The 22,813-nt window shown below is 32.1% G+C and overlaps 1 protein-coding gene across 2 annotated transcripts in view; it reads right to left on the bottom strand.

Annotated features, from left to right (window-relative positions):
- LOC148278305 (uncharacterized) overlaps positions 1 to 22,813 on the bottom strand; it is a 396,029-nt gene that overhangs the window by 288,802 nt on the left and 84,414 nt on the right. Inside the window, exons 3-4 of one of the 2 annotated variants that reach the window (XM_088231597.1) lie at positions 19,105 to 19,216; positions 16,505 to 16,615 (exon numbers count right to left, since the gene is read on the bottom strand). In XM_088231597.1, the coding sequence (XP_088087723.1) occupies positions 16,505 to 16,615; positions 19,105 to 19,216 (223 nt within the window). Of the gene's footprint in view, positions 1 to 5,092; positions 5,437 to 16,504; positions 16,616 to 19,104; positions 19,217 to 22,813 lie in introns of those variants that run through there. The other variant, XM_088231600.1, reaches the window with a different exon arrangement.

Below are 22,813 nucleotides of genomic sequence, written 5' to 3'. Positions count from 1 at the left end.
TTTTGAAGAAAGAAGAAGTTAAGGTAGTATGTCAAGGTAGAAGCGTGTGGCGTTATATTCTCTCTTTTTACCCTTGTTTAGATATGACGTGACGCTGGAAGTAGGAAGATAAATAAAATAAAATCCACATCTTAATTTTGCCTATTAGTCACGCAACTTTAAAGAAGATAAAAATTACAGAGGACACCCCAGACCTACAACGTTCAAATGAACTTCGCATTAATGATTTTCATTTATATTTAATTAAGGTCAGCCTAATATCAGACTGTCTGGCCAATCAAATAAATAGCTGAACAAATTTTCGTTAAGTAAAAGTTGCATTCTTCTCATTTTTAGAAACAACGCAGTTGTCGGTCAAGATTACAAGAGTTAAGGAGGGGCAGTAGGCTAGCGAGCACGCGTGGTTAGGTGGTTTATACGATGCGATGCACAAAAACTCGTTTTTCGTAGACAGACGTATTAACAATACCTCAAGAGACGCGACGTCCATCCGGCTTATTTCCACTCGGTCCACTCCATACAAATTCATATGAAAATCGCGCTCGGCAATAGCAACGGATAATTAATAATGCTTACGTAAATGACAGAACAAACAATATTTTTTTTATTAGTTTTGTAATATTATCCATATTTTTATCTTTAGTAAAAAGTAAAATACGTTTTATGTTAAAATCATTTGAAATTTTTCAATTGTGCCTAGAGCAAAGACATTTTCTAGCGTTTTTGCCAATATGACTATGATTATTATGATTACCTGTGTTCACGTATTACAAATAGAAATGATAGTTTGTTTCTTTTTCTTATCGTACATATTTTGAAAATATTTTAATACTTTTACGTTTATATGCCAGTAGTTACACCCACGCCACGGCCCATGTTTGCCTATTTCGCGCCCTTAAGACAACGTGATTTATCCCCAGATTATTTATCCCGAATATTTCACTGTTGGCTGAAGACACTTAAGCGATCTCCAGTTCTTCGCCTTACATACAGAATCCCAGCCAACCAAAGGATTTTAATTTACTCTCATCGTGAATGAGACGTTGCCTATAATATATTTCAGCCAAATTATTACGTATTTTTGGTAATTTTAAGTGGTTATTACGCATTTTTTTTTAGAGGTGGTGTTTTTGCAGGCCTTCTTCCCCACAAGCCACATCCCAGGAGTCTACAACGTATGGTATTGTAGAGGTATTTTTATTATATTCTACTAGATAGTAGCTGTTAGTTCATGTAAAACATTATATGATTGAATGGATTTAACCTCAAGGAATAAATAAATAATATAATTTAAATTACTTACAATTTTTGGTTTATTACACACGAAAATACAAAGATTACACAAATTATATTTTAGAGTGAATTTGAATGCTGGTGAAGACAGAGAAGGGCGAGTGACGTGTTACGCGACCTTATATAGGTGCATTGGGCACTGCGGCCATAGACAACAACACATCCTCGTCTCTCACTCTCTGGTCCCCACAGTATGAACGCTAACTGGAACACCACCAGCTTAAATAAACTCAGGTCTTGTACCTCCTGCACCTTTAAATCTATTCAGCACGCATAATCGCTTCAGCAATCAATCATCAGTCAAAGTTCTTATTTTTCTTCCCTGAACCCTTTCTTCGCTCTAGACATGCAGAACCTTTATATTGTTTTACAGAATTTAATAGTGTACTTTGTCTACATCCAAATTAATGTCCTGTACATAGAATTAAGAATAGTTCAGAAGGAGCGTAGAATCATATTTGAATACATCGGACTGTGTCCAATAATCCCCCCACTATGGCCTTCTTTCGCCGCGCGCATTCGTGATGTCGCCGCGTAATTTTGGTTGATGGGAAAAAATATATCCATAATACAAAGGTAAGGTAAAAAAAAAGCAATCTGTTAATTTCTCTAAAATTTTATTGTGCACGCGGAAACATTGATTGACACAACAGAAGAGATAAGTAAAGGGTCATTTAATAAAAGTAATTGAAATTATGAACTTTGAACTTAAAATATAAATAAATTTTATTTTACATAAAACGGATATTTTAAAAGTTACTCTTAGAAGATTTGATAAAAAGTTAAGTTCTGGCGACACGGCTGGGACATGAAAATATATTGATTGCAACAGAGATGGGGCATCACTTATGGCATAAGTATTGTGATAATGCATATAAGGTCCATCTCTGTTCTACGTTTCTCCGATGAAGACAGATTAAAAGATTGCTCTTTTTAAAAATATGAATGATTACTCATTTGCGATCCGAGCTACCATGCCACTTTTCTTAGAAAACGGCGTTGGACAGACTCGATATGATCAATATAAGTCTTCTAGAATGGAGGACAAATTAGAGAAGTATATTCTAGATGGAGTGGAACTGGTGAGTAGTGGAGTTTTGATGGTACTCGTATTAACCTATTAAAATAAATTACCTACCTATTAAAGAATTTCTTTATTCCCGCTATCACCATTTCATATAACTAAAAACATATGAATGCTCTCCACTATAATATTATCGAGGTTTTAGGTGTTTTTCTTGTTAAAACATATTCTGGTAATATCTGTTTTATTATTTTTATTTGAAGACCTAATTTTATGTCCTATAAATAATATTTTAATTTGAAATCCTAATTTTATGTTCTATGAATAATATTTTAATTTGGTTGTCTTTTATCTGATTTATATAGCGCCATTTTTATGACTAATCACCTCAAGGGCGCTTTACAATTGTATCCTAAACTTACATTCTAACTAAACTAAAGTGACATATTGTTTATTTTTTTATTTTCATTTATTCAGGAAACATACAGTACAGTTACAAAGTTTAATATTTTACTACTACTTCTACTTATAATTCTAATGGACCAGTGAAGTTTCCATATTAAAAAGCAATTATATGTAAGGTTAATTATGAAAGTATAAAAAAGAGAAGGAAAAAGAAAACATAAATGAAAGTTGTTTAAAAATTAAAATTTAAGTGAAAAAATGATATTTTAAGGTTTGTAGTTTGTAGTGAGTATTTACAAATGGAATTTCAGATTAAAAATTGAGGGTATGATAGTCTAAAGAAGTGGGATTTTGGTTGGGATCTAAACTGACTGGGACTGTCGATGATTCGTAAGTTTAAAGGCAATTGGTTCCAGACAGAGGGGCTGGCAACGGCAACGGCAAAAGCAAGATCTCCAAATCTAGTGTTTGGGGAGCGCCGGATTTCGACAAGTTTTACTCTCCCTGAATCGAATGCTGACCTGAGAGTAGATTTTCTTCGACATGTATTTTCCCTAATACAAAGGTTCGATAGGTATTTCGGAGCCATTTCATAAAAGGATTTGAATTCTGTCCAGCAAAGCTTGTATTTTATTCTCTCTGGGCTTTTTAACTAGTGCAAATCTCGAAGACGTTGCCATATCTGCGTAATCTAATGGTGTAAAAGCGCTACAATAATTAATAAAATTAATCATAAACGTTACATTTGAATCGAGGTCCTGTGAAAAAATATTTTTAGTGAACGTTAAAAACAGTTAACCTTTTTATAATGCAATAAACTTAACATAATAAAAATAAGTCTGAATTTCTTTGCACTTCTTTTTGCTTACAATATTTTACTACCATGTGATTATAAGTAAAATGATTCTAACAACAACTATTTATCACGCCGTTTCTCCGTAAGAGTAAGCAGAGAGGATAGAACGCTATATCACTCTGTCTTTGGATATAGATCTCACTTCCTCTAAACTAATACTAATACTTCCTCTTCCTACGCACGTGCGCCGTTACTTCGAAAAGGCGATTCAAGTCATTTAAAACTATTTAAATCATTCGAGAATAACATTTACATAGGTAGTTATTTACAGGAGCGGGCATTTTAATTATTTAAAATTAATATAGCAAATATATCGTTTTTTATTAATTAATATAGTTACATAAAACAATACATGATTTTTTCTATTAACGTTCTTTTTTTATATATTTTGTTAATCATTAAAACTGTAAATTTCCAAAAAAAAACTAGCCTTTGTGTTTGGAGTTACTTACATACACTATTATAGGTATTAAGTAATTTGAAGTTGTATAATTTTGAAAATACACGAGAATTTTTTTATTTTTTTAAATAAGAGAAAAATAGAAAATAATAATATAGAAATACTAATTAAAGTAGAAAGCTGTTTTTAGTGGGGTTCAAAAAAAATCTTTAATTTTACTTTGAATTAATTTAGTGACATTATATGATGGTTTTAGTTAATTGGAGAGCATATTACATTTTTTTATTCCTTTGAAAACAAAACTATTTTGACTATGACTAGTGAGGGATTTAGATATTATTTTTGTATCTGGTTGACTTATTCATCGCAAATTCGTTTATTGACTATTGTAAAAAAATATATTATCAAAACATATCATTGTGAAGTGAAGTACAACTACGTAATAATGCTTCGAGAAGGCGAGTTGGTCATGCACTGCGCATGCGTCATAAATGGTTTAGACTTTATATAGGTACATGGATACAGGAAGTTTTATTAAATATTATGACGCGTATGCTGCATACGTAACTGGGGAGGTTTTAGGCCAGAGGATGATCGTAAGATAAATTATTAACGCAACATGATCCCAAGTTGGGCGAATGTGATTAGTGGCTTTTATAATAGTAGCGGTTAATTTTTATTTTTTGAATTCCGAAAACGATAAATAAGAAAATAAAATATTATAGACTTTTTTATAATAAGCGGGAGTTAAAAAAATACTATTTTCTGAATTAAATAAATAGTTCGACTTGGACATTGGACTATGTTTAAATTTTAATGCCCATCGATAAGTCATGCTAACATTTGAATAGGCACACTAGAATATTATATTTGAAAACGTTCCGTTACGCATACACATCATCATCCCCTTTCCACACGTAATGGTGCATAGGGAACTGCATTGGTACACCAATCGCAGCTTATCTCGATATTTTTTTTGTTACATGAAGGTAAGATGATCGGTCTTACGCTTTAGGTACCAGTCTAGGGACTATGAAAATAAAAGAATAAAAATAATGATTTATGATTAATATTTTTTTTTTAATGAATTGACTGTACAAAAATATGTACATACCTATATTCTGTAGCATATCGGGAAAAGAGTTATAATCCAGTCCAAAAATTTTTGATCAAACCGAATTGCGGTACATCCTTTTACCGCGCATAAAACATCACAAACACCAGTAAAAAAACACCACAACATTCCGGAATATGCACCCACTACAATGCTGCGCAATTTTCGCGAGTATTATGCCACCTGTTTGTACCCGTCAGTCAAACAGTCACTACAACAAACGTAAACACGGGAGTATAGTTATTACCGCGTTCGGATGTCACGCACTCGCCGTACGCAGTTGCGATTATTCCGTTCCATGGGGTCAGGCCGGTTGGCGCAGTCCGCGCAGAGCGTCGAAACAGAATGGGCCGGGAGTACGCGGAGCGCAGAAGAGCCCGCCCGGTCTGCGGTGCGCGGGCGACCTACGTCCCGCGAGCGCTCGGGCCCGGACGTGTGTCGCAGCGCGGTGCAGAGGCGCGGAAAGCGCGGGAACGCCGGACGCAGCCGCCATTACGTGCAGCGTCAAAACACCGAGATGCGGCGGAAAATCGCGAGAGCGAGGAAATCCAAACAACGACGACGCGACGGTCGCGCGATTCGTAGGGGCACGTACGATAACCGAATGATATTGAAAAGTCCCGACGGAATATTACGGCGGACTGCGCTTATCTCTCCGAGTTACCACAAGAACGTGTCTACACCCGAATGTATGCGTGCACCGATGTCTAGATTGTGCCGCATTGTAAACTCGAGACAAGATCTGGACTTTTTTGAGTCTTTCTAGATTTCAACGATCACTAAGATAGACCAGATCATTTCTTGATGTAGAGATTATTATTTGATTTTTGTCCTAGCTTTAATTTTGTGGACTTGTATTTTATTTTAATTTTACCTGTATATCTATATTATATATAGATAAAAAATATTATAAAAAAATATATTTACTTTTTATTTGGAAGTTTTTACGGAAACGGAACATTTTATGCGTTTTAAATTGACTCATAATTTGTCATAGTTAACAAGCACTATTTTATTACAATTTTATTTCCTTATATTCTACAGCATAGTCATAGCAACGCAAATTCAGATATTAAATTAAGCAATGTTTTTTCTCGGTAAATGCATAGTTGCTAGACCATTTTTATTTACTCCCCTAATAAATAATATCAGACAAAGCCACAGCGAAGCGTGGCCGGGTTCAGCGAGTATATTATAAAAAAAATGTATTTACCGCTGTTAAATGGACATAATAAGTCCGTAAATAAAAAAAATAAGAGAAGGAATATAGAAGTCTAGGCACTTCCAGGACTTATGACCTGTCATTGGGTGGTTTAAGTGGCCACTTAACACAGTGTTTAACTTTCACCAATCTGCCGATGTTGAAACATCCACATTACCAAAATGTTTCCACCTGTTGACTTTTGTAAAAGAAAAGAGCTGAAACCTTCGCTGACGATCATCTGGCTGAATTATTTCACCTACTAGGCAACGTATGAAAACACTTTTAATGTTTATATTTCTACCAGTCAGATTAACCAATAACATTTCGAGGATGTCCAAATATTCGTAGACATGATCGATTTAGGGTAAAAAGTCCAGCATATGTACAAACATTTTGACGTACTCAAAATATTGTTAAAACACGATATTGCTTTATTATAAACAAGCAGCATCTAATGAATATTTTTGGGTCGGTAGTTTTAAATGCAGAATCGAGTTTCAACGAAGAGCTTTTCTGGGAAGGAATCAATATTGATATATCGCGTATATACGCGAGGTAGTAATAGACACAATATTATGAATATCAGCGAACTATGAACCATTGATTTTGGATAGATGATGATGGTATAATGTGATCTGTTATTGGCTGGCTTAGTGTTCACTTTGCCCACTGTGTACCTACTATTCAAAATTCAGCTCTATGTTGTCTCTCAAAATATTTAGACGCACTTAAAATATTACTATGGATTAATTTAAGAAAATTATATGTATTTATTTATTTTAAAGAAACAAACAGTCGACAGTGATATGGTAACATTAAAAAAAATACAGTTTAAAGACACACCAGCAAAGTTTCTAAATAAGAATCGTACATTTTATTAAATTGTTTTACAACAAAAGGGTGTGTTTATGTGTATTTGTATGAGAGTAAGTGTAGATGTGTGTTTATGTGTATTAGTGTAGGAGTAAGTGTTCAGGTGTTCATCATTAAATAGTAAGTGGGATCTCATCGCAGCCAGAAAAAAGGAGCCTTAATTTATTTTTAAATAAATTAAGGGACATGTAAAATATATATATTTTTATAGATGAAAATAAAGCATTATAGTTAGAGTAAGAACGATAGAGTAAAGAGTATGATAGAGATAGGTACAACGCAAAAAAAAGATAATATTTTTCCCAAGCATCATAATTCATATCTTATTATTATCATTTACTTAATTTTAAAAGGACGATGGAATGTTTTTTTCGTGAACTTAAATTTCTAATTCATCTACTTGCTTTTTAGATTTATTTGATCATGTTTCCTTACCTCTTTTCTAGACTCGAACTTATAATTTATTCTAACACCTTAGACAAGCGGGATACTCCTCCACCAATCCAATTTTAATTTATCAGCTGATTCATCAGTTTGTTTCTAGTTTAAACTCTATGATTACACGGAAAATTGTATTTATAATATTAATTTTGTATAACCCTTCGAAAGAAAGGAAATATTAGTAATAATTATTATAATTTTAAAAGCTAATTTTAATAAAAATAAATATTTTTTAACGTGTTTAATCTTAATGTTTTAATATAAAGTCACATAGTGGCAGTAAACTGCTGCGAGGCATGGCAAAAATTTTATACTATTAAGCGAGTGGTCCAGATTCTAATGTGTTATGTTGTATTCCAACTCAAAACAGGGCTCTTGGACTCATAGAGTTAAGGTCGTTATGGATAGGTTTTTTTTTTTTCGTAATAAGTATCTTTATATTTTATCAGGGTTACTAGCAAATTAAAAAAATATTACACCTATCAAGTCACTTTATTGCTCCCCGGTTAGAAGTCGTTTAGAATATATTTCTCCAGTCTGGTCGCTGGTCGCCCCATTATAGTGTAGAGCGCGTCCAGAAGAAATATCTAAAATATATTAATTTTAAAGTGCATATTCCAACTGTTTTATTTCATTATAATCAAGTGTAATCTTTAGCAAATCCTTTAAAACTTTCAGATAGAAGAATCCTAACTGACCTAATATTACTTTAGAAAATGATCAATTCATTCATTGACTGTCCAGATTTGATGGAGTTGGTGTGTTTCCGTGTACCCGGTCGACATACCCGCCACAGATCTCCTTTTTGCTCCGCAAGTTTTAGGACCAACTATCACATGCACTCGCCTATCCCTAGGCTCCACAGATATGGTTATTAGTATGAGGACAAGGCTGATATATTTGGCTCTGGACTTGATAGTTATAAAACGAGTCTGATTTCTTTCGCAATATAATTCTTAAACTTTTCTTTATGTTTAAAAATGTTTTTCTTTTTAGCTTTTTCATATTTTTGTATATATTTCGTTAAATTTTTTGGTTGCTTATGTGTATTTACCTACTTGTTACTTTTGTTAAAGTTATTTATTTATTTATTCATATACACAGCACGCAGTGCCTTTTACCTTAAAAAGATACATATTAAAAATAATATAAACATTTCAATATAATGTGAAAAACTTAAAAATTAAATATAAAAGTATTATTTTTTATTTATATCCCTACAGAGATGAGGTAGAATTTTTTTCCAATTCAGGATTATGGATATTCGAGCGTTTACAGGGCTTATGACCTGTCATTGGCTGGGTTAAGCGGCCACTTTAAGTACTACAACATTCCCCATTCCGCTTATTAGCGAATATCCACACAGATAACATTTTTGATTTTTGTATATATCTTACTAAACGAGAAACCATTCACAAGCGTGTTGGAGCGCCATCTATGTATTGATATTGAAGTTAAGTATTTTAATTAGCAGATTACTTTATTTTATGTAGTTAAGACTCTTCAATGACAGGTCATAAGCCCTGTAAACGCTCGAATATCCATAATCCTGAATTGGAAAAAAATTCTACCTCATCTCTGTAGGGATATAAATAAAAAATATATACCTACTCCCCCTTGGGAGAAATCCAGATTTGTGTACAAATACACGTACCAAAATAATGTTGTATAAAAGTATTATTTTACATAAATACTATATATATATAAAACACAGCAGTTTTGTATAAAAAACATATTTAGATATAAAAAATAATTAAATAATGTGTGCAAATTAAATTTTAAAAGGAAAATAATTTATAAATTTTTTTCTTTAAAAGGTACAAAATATAAGTATATTAAATACAATAAAATGCTTTTGTCTCAAAAAAAAAAGAAAAAAAAGAGTAATAATAATGACAATTAAAATAATTTAAAAAATAAGTATACACACGTAAATATGGTACACAATAGTACCCATACAAAAGTAATCATAGAAAGTACTATAATATAAAAAATGTAAATTACCGTTCATCATCTTTGAAATGATTGAATAGAGTTAATTTATATAAGCTATACTTTATGTAAAAAATATCAGCAACGTCGGAATAGTTATTGCCGAGAACATGAAGTCGATTCAAAATAGCATTATACGAGTATACGGTACGTGAATGTATATTTATGCAATTTTATAATTTTTTGTTTTGTATTTATATATGTACATATGTTTTTTGTTTTCATATTTATGTTCAATATATAGTAAAGGCAATTTATGCTGTTTATAAAATAAATAAAAAAAACAAATAAATCGGATTTACTCAACTTAAAAAAAAAGGTACTTTGGTGACGTTTGCCCCTTAAAAGACATAATTTTACACTTCGATGGTATATTTAACTCAAAACAGTCACTTTTAGGGTAAGTGAGTTTTGGCTGAACGGCGACGATTTGTAACACTTAAAAAAAAGTTTTCGTTTCATAGCAATTTAATTAACATTCAGTTGAATATTCGGTTAACAAAAATTGTTCCGTACAGTCCTCGAAGACACAAGTAACAACGAATTATCACTTCAGTCCCTGACCGAAGTGTATGAAATAGACAGCGGGTTTACGTTCCGAAGCCTCACGGAGTCAGGCTATAGCGGTTGGTTCCTTATGGGATCATTTACTATTTGTATCGGCTATAACCGATCCCGTTCAGAGTTCAGGGCGGGCAACAGCTTACGGCGCAGTGAGATGTGGCAAGTGGGAAGGAGCGGCGCGCGGCGGACGCTCCTCCCGCTCCGCGGCGAGATTCCGAACAATAACACTAAAGTGGGAAAACGGAATCTACCCGAGCTTGTGAAATATTCAACACAATACACTGGCACTGCATAAATCGGGAGTAACGAAAAACACCCGAGATTTTTAGTGAAATTGAGCTTAGAACCGCAATTTATGAAACGTATTACACACTCATAGTTCCCAATTTTTCGTGAGCAGAAAAGTGCTTTAAATTTTAAGATAAAATTTCTAACATCACAAACCGATTTATCTGTTTGACAATATTGTATATGTCGATATCAATACTTATTCGTTATTTAAAAAAATAAATTAGAAATTGAATCTTTAGTATATTTTAAATCTCTTTGTCGAATTCCATTGCAATCTGGAATTTCCTTTTATTTTATTTATTTATTATTTATTTTACTTTAATTGATTATTTTTTATTTTGTTTATTTTTAAAATTTATTTATTTTTTATTTTTGCACCACAACAGACCAGGAAGCCCAATTACAATGGTGAATTACATCACAGAACATTCAGGCTTGAGAAAAATCACATAAAAATTTTCGTGTTCTCACCGAGAATCGAACCCGGAACCTTCCGTGCGTGAGTCAAGCGTCTTCACGACACGATTAAATAATTCTGCTTTTCACTTTGATTGTAGGGTGTAGAACATACAGATACACCTCTAGTCATGTCACTCGAGTAATCACTTGCTCTAAAGCTAGGGTTTCCTAGGACAGCGGTGCCCGTATCTTAACGGCCGTAGTGAACGGTGATGCGGTGGACAGCCGTCGTAACAGTGACTAGAGAGTGGTTTCCTAGGAAAACGGTTTTTATAACATTTATTAACACCGTTTTCCTAGGAAAACAACTCTCTAGTCACCGTTACGACGGCTGTCCACCGCATCACCGATCACTACGGCCGTTAAAATACGGACACCGCTGTCCTTGGAAACCCCAGCTTAAGTAGCTTTACGAAATCGTTAGCAATAGACTATTCACTTCTATTTCTTCCAAGGGATTTCATAATTACTTCGTAGACATTTTTTTTTAATTTCCTAAAACTTGATTGATAGAGTTCCATGTTTAATAATGTCAGTGACTTGGCTGAATTTCGCTGAGTAAAATTGACCCCTTTTCTTTTAGTATATTTAATATGTTTCAACAATTGAGATAATCAGTTTTACATTTTTTATTTCTAGGGCAGCTGTATTATTCAACAATGTTTGAGTATGTCCAAATGCTTGCAAACTGGCTGAACTTCCTCTCTCAATAATGTTTTCCCTCTCTGTTGCAATTGATTTAAATTTGAATAATTCCCTAGGAAGTCCAGCCAGTCTGCAAGCATTTGGACATACTCAAACATTGTTGAATTAACTACCTGGTAAAAGAAGAAGTATAATAATTGAAAAATTGTTTTCAGGCGTTGCCTAGTAGGTGATTTGGTTCAGCCGGATGAATCTCTCCCACATAATAAAGGTTTTAGCTCCTTTACTTCACAAAAGTCAACAGATGGAAGAGTTGAGGAAATGTCGATGTTTAAACATGGGCAGAATGGTGAATGTTACACCGTGTGTAAAGTGGCCACTTAAACCAGCCAATGACAGGTCATAAGCCCTGTAAATGCCTAGACACCTAAATTTTCTTCTAAATAATGTTTTCCCCCTTTGTTGTAATTAATTTAAAGCTGTATTATTAATCACAAATTTATTTTTCCATTTGTTATCGGGACAAATGTAGTCAAATGTTCCAACCTAAAGGTTGAGAAACAATTAAGTAATAGTTCTCGATCAGCATATAACAAACTATGGCCTTGTATCGTCATGATCGTAGAATAATGACGCATGTGATTTTTTAAAACTTTATATGAGAGCGGTTAAATATTTTTTGACACTTATATCTGTATGCGGAGACAAAACTTAAGGTGAGGAAAGTACATTCTAATCTCAAATGCGGAGAATAACCTGAAGGTGAAGACAATAGAATGTACTTTCCTCACCTTAAGTTTTGTCTCTGCATACGGGTATTAATGTCCCAACTTGATAAGTACCAAAGTAAACAGTTTGAAACATGGGTTTGTTATAGTATATATACTTAGCTGCGCATAATCGCTTATGTACACCATTCGCCCCTGCTACACTACGAGGCGGACATTTGTCAATACGATTAGCTTTTTTAAGGTTTTTACCTAAGAGCAGCCATCGAGTAAAAAACACCAATCCGGGTTCCGGTCCTATTTCACACACAAAACTCACACAAATCTTCATCCACCCGGACACAAAAAATACACGTAATATATCCTCTTCACCTTTCATAAATGGACAATGTCTGTTCATTAAGGAATATTAATTTAAAAAAATAAATAACAAAATTCACCCCAACTCGTAATAACTATGGTATTTTTTTTGCGTTGTACGAGTATGTATTGTTCGATTGTTTTGGTTTAGATGAAGAGAGAATTTAAAAAAGCAAAAAATAATGAAAAATCATAAACGAATTGAAAAATACTTTGCTGAGATTTAAAAAAATTATATAACCCAAAGGTTTCCACAACAGATAGCTTTCATGAGTCAAAAGTATAATTGTACCATGTAAGCATAATTGTTTAAGTCATAATAAAACAAAACAGAACGAGCACAAAAACATTGTTCATATAAAAAAACAACAAAACATTTACATCGAGAAACATGTTTATTGTGATGATATCCCCAGAATTCGTTTACATTCCTTAATGGAGTCTTTGGAATATTTCTTTATAAACAATAATGGTCGCGTTCTGTCGACGCCTGAAATACTTGCTTTTATACTGGGAAGGACCAAAACGGGGTATGAAAAACAAAACAAAAGACGCGCAAACATTTCCTTTACACAAAAATGGCTTCTAATTAAACGAGTATTAAAGAAGGAAATTGCTTCCCACGGCGGGGATAAAGTATCACAAAATGTCGTAGGACCGTCGCCTCTTTGCCAAGCAAATAAAAACTTTATTATAAGAAAGCATAGAAAAGATAATCAAACGATTTTAGTTAGTTGGATCTGATATTATATTTTCATTCTACATTATGTAAGTTACCAGCCTACAAACGGTATAAAATTAATTGATAATTCGAATGGAATGTTCAGAAAATTAAATTTATATGACTATAAAATATTAATAGGGTGTACTGTTAGGGTATACGCTCATGACGCACGTGAGAAATGCGGTATTTTTAGTAAAAATTGACGAAATAATTATGCAAAGGTTCACAATTTTACTATTGTTCATGCCTTTTTTTAAATGATTTTTTGTCCTCCAAAGACATATTTATAGTGATTATTTTATCTTTTTACTGATTTGACTACTTTAGTTACCGGCATCACTTTAAAATAAATAAAACGTTGATTTTTACTTGTTATTCACTTCTCAGTCTGTGTTTGATTATTTAAAAAGGGTTGGATTCAATAAAATACATACGGTTAAATTGCAAATTTCAATAAGGAAAAAAAAACAGGTGACTAAATCGAATTTAGAACAATTGTAAAGTTAATTTAGAACAATTATAAAGTAAATTTAGAACAATTACAAACAGAAGTTTTCGGCCTCGTGGTGTAATGGTCAGCGCGATTAGGTGCGGAAAAGGAATGATGATAGAGTAAATATATAGGTGCTATTAAACAACAAAAGGGTGGGAAATTATTAAGTTATAGCATTTGTATAAAATACTATAACCGCATATTTTAGATTTTTACTAATTCATGCTTTATTAAGTTAGTTCATAATATCTTAAGAAATAATATAAACTTTTAGTTAAGTTACATTTTTTTATCAAAATTTCTCAAGAACATATGTTTCTTAAAAATATTTCATTGCTTTCTATTTATTTTTATTTCTTCAAGTCACTGTACAGCTTTAATTCCTTGTACCATGAGTTTTGAGACTTCGTTTTTCTCCTTATTGGTAGTCTTATTTTTTTATCCCTATTTTCAAATATATTATATTTTTTATTAAATTCGATAACAATTTTTTATTTATTTTTCATCTGTTATTTTATCCATAAAAAATGCTAACTTTAATTTTGTTTTTTGCTTTATTGAGAGCAAGTCAATAGAAGAAAACAAGACTTGTATTATTCTAAAAACCGAAGCATCGGTCACGCGCATTAAAACAGCATGAACAGTACCAAAGGCAAGGGCCCAATAGGTGTGAGACGCGGGACCATAGAGTTGTACCCCGCAAGCACCTTTTACCGCGCATGTCAGGAACGTGGACCCCGACAGTACCGAGTATTTTTTAACTATATGCTTGTAAAACTTTTACGTTAGTTAGATAAAGAAGTGACTACATGTGCATTAGAGACCATAACTCTCACAAAAATAAATATAGAAAAGCTTAAATGCACTCAGCGATTAATGGAAAGATCCGTGCTTGGTATAAGCCAAGAGACACAACAAGGAATGAAGAAATTAAGAACAGAACCAGAATAACGGATATCATGGATCGCGTAGCAGCACTGAAGAGGCAATGGGCAGAACATGGTTGCGAGACAAGACCCCACAAGATGGACCCTTAAAAATTGAAGATGGAGACCTTGAGAATAAGCGAGGCGTTGGGAAATCTCAAAAAGATAGTCCGACGACATAGCTGCTGTGGGGGGTAAAAAATGGCTGCAAGCAGTAACAGACCGCAAGGAATGGAAGGATATGGAAGAGACCTATATCCGGCAGTGGAGGACAGGAGGCTGAAGAAAAAGAAGAAGAATGTTAGATGAAGATACCCCGTTGCCTTCTCTGGTGAATTTCTCTGTAGTGGCAACTTTCCCTTAGCTGGTTGGTTCAGGTTTGGAGGCGCGAATGATTTTTTTAAATGGATAGAAAAAGTAAAAAAAATAAAAAAAATATTACGAAAAATAAAAAATTGTTTTTTTTTATTTTAATATATTTCAGATAAAAATTTACTGGAATACTTGTAGACTTAATTATATGGAACGGATAATTAACTGCTTATTTTGTTAGAGACAAACTACAATGTTTAAATTTGATTTATTTTATTTTAAAAGACAATTAAGACTGAAGCATTATAATAAATAGACGTATAAAATAACAAATCTGGCATTTGTTATTGTATTCTGACGCTTTGATTCGCGGGGAATATAAAAGAAAACCGTCATATTGTGCGACATGTCGAAGTGAGGTGTCATTTTTCCTTGAAATGCGAATCACGCGGAAGTGCAACCTACATTGTTAAGATAAAACAACCAACGATTTCATATCTTGACTTAAAAAAAATATAATACGATACAAAATTGAATACGATACTTCCATAAATTAAGTTGGGCAGTAATAACTCGCCCTAATAAAATGAAAATATGAACAGAGTAAGCTCGTCCTGATAAAATGAAAACATGAACTTAAAGCAAAGTTACAGTGAACAATAAGCAGTTTGAAAATTAATTTTTAAGAAACTTTAGTTTAGTTAAGTAGTTTTCAGATTTTTTTTTTTAGAAAAAGGAAATATTGCGTTCTCAATATTTGATTGCGACTTTTGGGGCCATTTTCAACGAGTTAAAAATAACTCACTATTAGAAAATGGGAATCAAGTTGTAGAGTGGGTTTCGAAACTCTGATCCGTGAGTCCGCAACACTAGCCACGGGACCACAACCCCATTAAAATAACGTTTCAATAGTTGATTTTTAAAGGGTACCTAAGTGTATTATTGAAACAGAGATAATTAAAAAAAACTTTTTTGTTTCAATTATCATGGTAATTTATAAAAACTTTTTAACACTTATTTATGCATCTATGGACCGTTTAAATACTTCTTTTTTAAAAAAAATATTCGTTATGTATTAAAATCAGTAAAAATATTTCGCAGACATGGTTTAACTAACAATTTTAGAATGCACACATTGATAAATTAATATTTAATAAAAACATATACAAAAAATCATTTAGCCAAATTTAATCTTCAATATATGTATCTCTTAAGTTTTCTCTTTCTGTACATTTCCATTTAACGATTTCTTCAGAAATTAATGGCTAAAGGAGCTAATCTAATCTAAGATACCTATCTGACCATCTACATTTATTATGATATTCATAAATGTTTGGTTAAGATTTAAAGTCATCGATACGTTAGTGATATGTTATTATTAGTAATACATATTATCCTACCTGATCTTTCAGTCTCCGGGTGGTGATGGGGAGGCGCGCTGAAGGCGCTGGAGCACCCAGCGCGGCGCCCCAGGGCTCCGCCAAGCGGGCCACGGGAATCCATCGAGGGTCCTAACACACAAATTAAACACTCATTACACCAGCAGAGGACAGTGCAAAATGGCCTTGTAATGTATATTTTTGTATGGCACGCTATTAAAGGTATTTTAAGTATGTTCAAAGGTTTTTAGAAAGGCTGGATGAAAACATTTTTGAGAAGGGAAAATGGCAGTCTAAGCATTTATTTAATTTGTAAGGCTTCCACACTCCCCCCCCTGTTGCAATAAATGTTATGCATATGCTATATTATAAAGTTAAATACATATATTGCCATTAAATTTCTTAGATTTTTAGGATCGCTCAGATGGACAATAAGTTTTTCTGGGTTATTATGCCGTGTGTCGTTCGCAATTTTTTTCAAAGTTCCAGATCGCATTACAGTGTCTGTGAACCCTGGATGATGAATATTTCCATGGAAAAATATTTTTGAAAAAATGTAATAGGTATTAAAATAGCACACAGTTCTTCTTTTTCACCTTTGTGTCTCCACTGCTGGATAAAGGTCTCTTCCAAACGTCTCCATTCCTTCCTATCACCCGCTTTCATCATCCACGGTTTACCGGCTATTGAGGCAATGTCATCGACCCATCTTTTCTGTGGCCTTCCAACACATCTTTTGTTTGCCCATGGTATCCACTTTATTATTCTGGGTGTCCTGTCTGCCGTCATTTTGCCTCGCTAAGTGTCCGCCCACTGCCATTTAAATTTTGCTTCACTATCCATGACATCCACGACTCCGGTTCGGGCCTGACATCTTCATTTTTTATTTTGTCTCTTAGGCACATACCGAGCATCTGTCTTTCCACAGATCGTTGGGTGCATTTTAGTTTCTGGTTACTTTTTTGTGTTACAGACATGGTTTCTACGTTTCTAGTCCGTATATCGTCACCGGGAATATACACGATTTATAGACTTGTCTTTTTAAGCATATAGGAACTTGTTTATATTCAAAAATATATTTTATTTTGCCGAAAGCAGCCCAACTTGGCCTTATTCTTCTAGGCAACTTTGCTGTCTGGTTATCTTTACCAAGTTTGACTTTGTGTCCTAGATACTTCGATTTTATTATTGTTAATGAAAATGTATCTTTTTGTTGGACTCATAATCTTTGTTTTATACATGTTTATTTCCAAACCAATCCAGTACACATTTGCCTATGTAATAATTCTACAGAAAATGTTTTCATAATAATTTTCAAATATTACATACGTCATAAGGTAAATTGAAATAATTAAGTTCAGTAAGGCAGAGAAGGTTATTAGCAATATACCGATCGTAATTGAGACTGAAAATGGGAACACCGATAGCGAAGCGAGGGCGAAACTATGTAGGTTAAATAATGAAAGATCTTTCCCAGTACTGGGAAATGATACGTTATACGAGTACATGCTAGGATATTCAGTGGAAAATATGTCCAAGGTGAAAATAATATTATATTGCATGGTACGTGGTACATGTCAGTGTTCGACTCGTTATGTAGTGGTTTAGCTACCATTCTAGTAGGACTTGTCCGATTTCCGACGAGGTTAATAATAAGAAATATTATTTTTTAACGCTACATTTAATGCAACACTTCATTTTCCGCGCTTAAAAAATGTAAGGATCTTTAAAGGCGTTATCCAAGAAGATCAGAATACCATTTTATGATAAAATTAATAATATATCTTAATTATTAATCATAATGACATCACTATTTCATTCTCTACCTGGAATTGATCATAATATGTAAAGTCGTAAAAATTAGTATTATGTTTCATGTGATACTGTTGATAATTCATTAGCGATCCCTTCTTCTCTTATTTACTTTTATTTTTACAAATGTGCATGTAAATAATCGACTTGTAATGAAAATATCCTTTAATTACTTGTTTCTTATAATTTTTTGGTCATTTTTACATCTCATTATGAGAAGATGTTAATTTAACCATATATTTTGTAAATACGAGTAGGTATAATTCCAAAATCTTTATTTTTTGTGCCTAAAACTTGACGGCAGGAAAAAATTCGCATTTGTTCTCGTCACTGCAATATATGTATATATTTTATGTATAACTATATACGTTTTACTAATATGTTAATACAGTTTTCAATTTTTATTGTTTTATTTTTATTTCCTTCTTTTGTTTGTATTTTTGCTTTCAGTAAAAAACATAGAATTTTGGATGATTCCAAATACTGTGCAATCTTAGGTATTTAGATTTATTTTACTTTACATTTTGTAAAATATATTTCTGACTATGTTTGTAAAACATGTAAACCCTTGGGGGCGTTTACATAAATAAATATATTATTTTATAATATTAACGCGAATTTTTTTTATTTAAAAATAACAGATATACTTTTAAATGACTTGTAAATATGGCGTAATTGGGACGGGGATCCATGTTGAAAGGATGATGAAGGGAAAGGATGTGTTGATATTTGAAAGCCGGCTTGGAAGAGTTCATAGGCGATGACAGTCAAGAGGCACGGAAGACATAAGTAACGAGTGTCAGGCATACCTGGGGGCAGATGTGGTTGGACCCCCCCTGGGGGGTGCATAGATGATAGGGCTCCGAGAGGTGTATATCCAAGTCCGGCGCCCCCCGCCACGGGAGCACCGACTACCACTTCCTGAAAAAAAAAAAACAGCGGGTATTAAACAAAAAATACACAAGTGCCACTAATTAAACGTATCTTTATCCCACTAAAACCTCACGAGCTATGTTCAGTTAGAACAAACAAACTTGTAGTAAAAAAAAAAAGCTCAATAAGTACAACATTGAAGAGATACAACAATTAAGCAACTATCATCAAAAAAATTAATTGATAATAAGTTAAATATTCACAATGATTATTGTCATAAGATAAGTAAAATATAAAATAAAGAAACTCTCCAAAGTTTATAATAATTAACATGATGCATAACATACAGATTTTTTTAGTAAATCACCAAGGGAATCCAAAAGCAATTTATTATCTATTTAGTCTGCTTACATAATAATTTATTATTGAGTCCTATTTTCTTACGCATTTTATTGCATCTTTATACATTTCACCATTTTCAATTATTTTTCTATTTTAAAATTTAAGAATTCTTTTTTAAAAAACGTTTTTTTATTTTATTATTTTTAAATCGGTTTTGTTGGCTTTTATAATTTATTATCCTTCTTATTAAATAATAATTATTTGTAAAATATTGCATTTTGTTTGCAAACAATTTGAAGGGTGACAGGAAACAGGTCTAGCAGTAATGTAAATCTTGTATGTAATGTATGAATGTATGTTATAGGTATATATTTCAAGTTGTCAGTAATTGTTCCATATTACATTTAAAAAAAATCAAATTCAATTTTTAATAATGTAAAATATGTTTAATGTATAGGTATATTCTCGTTTAAATTTCCAAATGCTTGCAGACTGGCAGGATTTTCTCCCTAGGGAGTTATTCATATTTAAATTTTTTACAGAGTGAGATAACATTTTTGAGAAAGGAATATGGAAGTTTAGGCATTTACAGGGCTTATGACCTGTCATTGGCTGGTTTAAGTGGTCACTTTACATACATTGTAACATTCAACATTCTGCCTATGTTTGAACGTCTACGTTTCCTTAACTCTTCAATCTGTTGACTTTTGTGAAGTAAAAGAACTGAAACCTTTATCATGTGGGTGAGATTCATCCGGCTGAACCAATTCACCTACTACGCAACGCCTGAAAACAATTTTCCAATTTTTATTCTTCTTTTTTTACCAGGTAGTTCATTCAAAAATGTTTTGAGTAAGTCCAAATGCTTGCAGGTGGCTGGATTTTCTCCATAGGGAGTTATTCATATTTAAATTTGTTGCAACAGAGAAGGAAAAGATTTTTGAGAAGGGAATATAAAAAAATATAATGGCTGTTTTATAATTTTATAGAACTATTATGTATTATTAATATTTAAAGAATAAACTTTGTGGTCAAACATTTGACTAAATGTTAATAAATATTTGTATATAACCGTTAACTGACTTTTCTTTGTCTACTTACCGACGAAGAGACGGGTACGTCTCGAAACCGGTAGACATAGAAAAGTCGGTAAGTGGTTATATAGAAATATTTAATAGAACTATAATGTTTTTAATATTAGTGCAGGGGTCAATAAGGAACACCTTTCCTTAATAAAACTCAATTCGCCAAAAGTGTCGCTCACGTTGTTCTGCCGATTAATTAATAAAATCTAATCTTTCAAGATGTGCAAAACTTTAAATGCGATAGTATTAATTGATTTATGGAGGTACAATATTTTAGTTCTAAGCCATCGATATACAAAACAATTGGAAAGATGTTATTTTTTCGTTCATTAATGAATTGTTTTTGAATGTTTACAAACAGCATTCGTTTTTTATTGACCCCAATCAGATTATTTCCTTAAATTCATTATAATTTACACCCTTTTTTTCCTTTAACTGGATTTTTAGTAATCCTAAAGTAATATTAACTGACATACAATACATTTTTGAAAATTGCATTCCTAAATAAAGTGCGCCCCGGTTCGCGAGAAGAGCAGAGTTTGACGTTTGCAAAAAAGTATTCCATATTTGAAAATGAATCATTTAAAGTTTTGGAATTCAACCAAAGACAAGTACCAAGGTACTTACTTATATTTAAATAAATATTTGAAAATGAATTATTTTAAGTTCTGGAATTCAATCATAATCAAGTACTAAGGTACCTACTTACCAATGAAAAGATGCACCATATTTTTATCTTATGTCATGTCTGGTTAGTGTAGTCATCACGTGTTTTTTCAGTTTATTTTTAAATTTGCCTCCAGTGTAATTTTTCAAGTGGTAAGGTAATTTAAGTCATTGTATTGCTTAAGTCCATTGTATAGAATTTTTAAATGTCTAAAGTTTTTATTTTTTAAATTAATATTTGCGTACTTCATTTTACCCAAATATTTTAATTTTTGCTGGCTATTTTTAACGAGTTGTAAATAACTCACTATTAGAAAATGGAAATCATGTTTGTGTAGAGTGGGGTTCGAACCTCGGACCTCTGATCTATTTGTCTTTACGTTTTTAATGTTTATAAAAAAAAAAAATATATATTAATAACAAATTAAAATACAATATTACAACCAATTACAATTTTTTACATGAATCAAATACATATATTTATATTAACGTTTCCCATTACGTAAAAGAAATAAAAAATTCTTGTGTACATAATGGGGAGTGACGTCTTACAATAGATTATTTTATTTTAATCAATAATATCTTTAGAATAACATAAATAAATTACAAAAAAGATATTAACGATGTTTTCAATCAGTGTTACATAAAGAAGAATTATAGATGTAATTTTTTACTTCTTTCTTAAATATATTGTATTCCTGACTGTTCGTTTTATTATCTTTGTTCATTTCATTAAAGAAAAATATTCCTCTGTAAGTATAATGATGTTGTGCAGTAGTTGTTTTTAATTTAGGAATTAAGATATTACTAGCTGTTCTAGGTCGCGTACTTACGTTTTGAGACCTAGAAATACTACTATTTATTTTATCTTTGTGTATTTGAAGCAAACAATTCTTTTTATGTAGCAATTTTATATCTAAAACCTTAATTTTTTTAAATAACTAAACAGTGGGAAAAGTAGACGGTTTTTTCAAAATAACTTTTATAATTATTTTTTGTATTTTTTCAACTGGTAAAATATTTGTTCTAAAAGCACCACTTCATCCGATTATTCCGTACTGTAATATGGATTGGGCGAATGCAAAGTAAATTGATTTTAATTTTTCGATGGTTAATGTATTCCTTAATGTAATAAATACATATTTAAGTTTTCTCATTCTATTTACAATATTATTTATTTGCTCCTTCCATTTTATATTTTTATCAATTATAATGCCTAAATATTTAATGCTATTTTTTTCAGTGATTTGAAGGCAATTATCATTATGAAACAGATATCCTTCATTGCATTTTGTTGTGTGTATACAAATATTTATAGGAGGTATAATTTGTTCTTTCAATGTAAAAGTGATGTAATATGTTTTTTCAGTATTAAGAGACAAAATGTTGTCATCAAACCATTCTTTAAATTCATTAATATCTATATTTGATTTTAAATTTACTTCGTCCCATGAAGATCCCCTTATAATGAGTACGGACGGTATCATCACCATATGAAATAATATCACCATTCATATTTTGTGTATTAAAAATATTATTAACATATATAATA

This window comes from Micrasema longulum, unplaced genomic scaffold, assembly GCF_059751315.1.
Source record: "Micrasema longulum isolate JH-2025_06_02 unplaced genomic scaffold, ASM5975131v1 h1tg000896l, whole genome shotgun sequence".
NCBI lineage: Eukaryota > Metazoa > Arthropoda > Insecta > Trichoptera > Brachycentridae > Micrasema > Micrasema longulum.
This window is presented reverse-complemented; position numbering and strand designations above follow the sequence as displayed.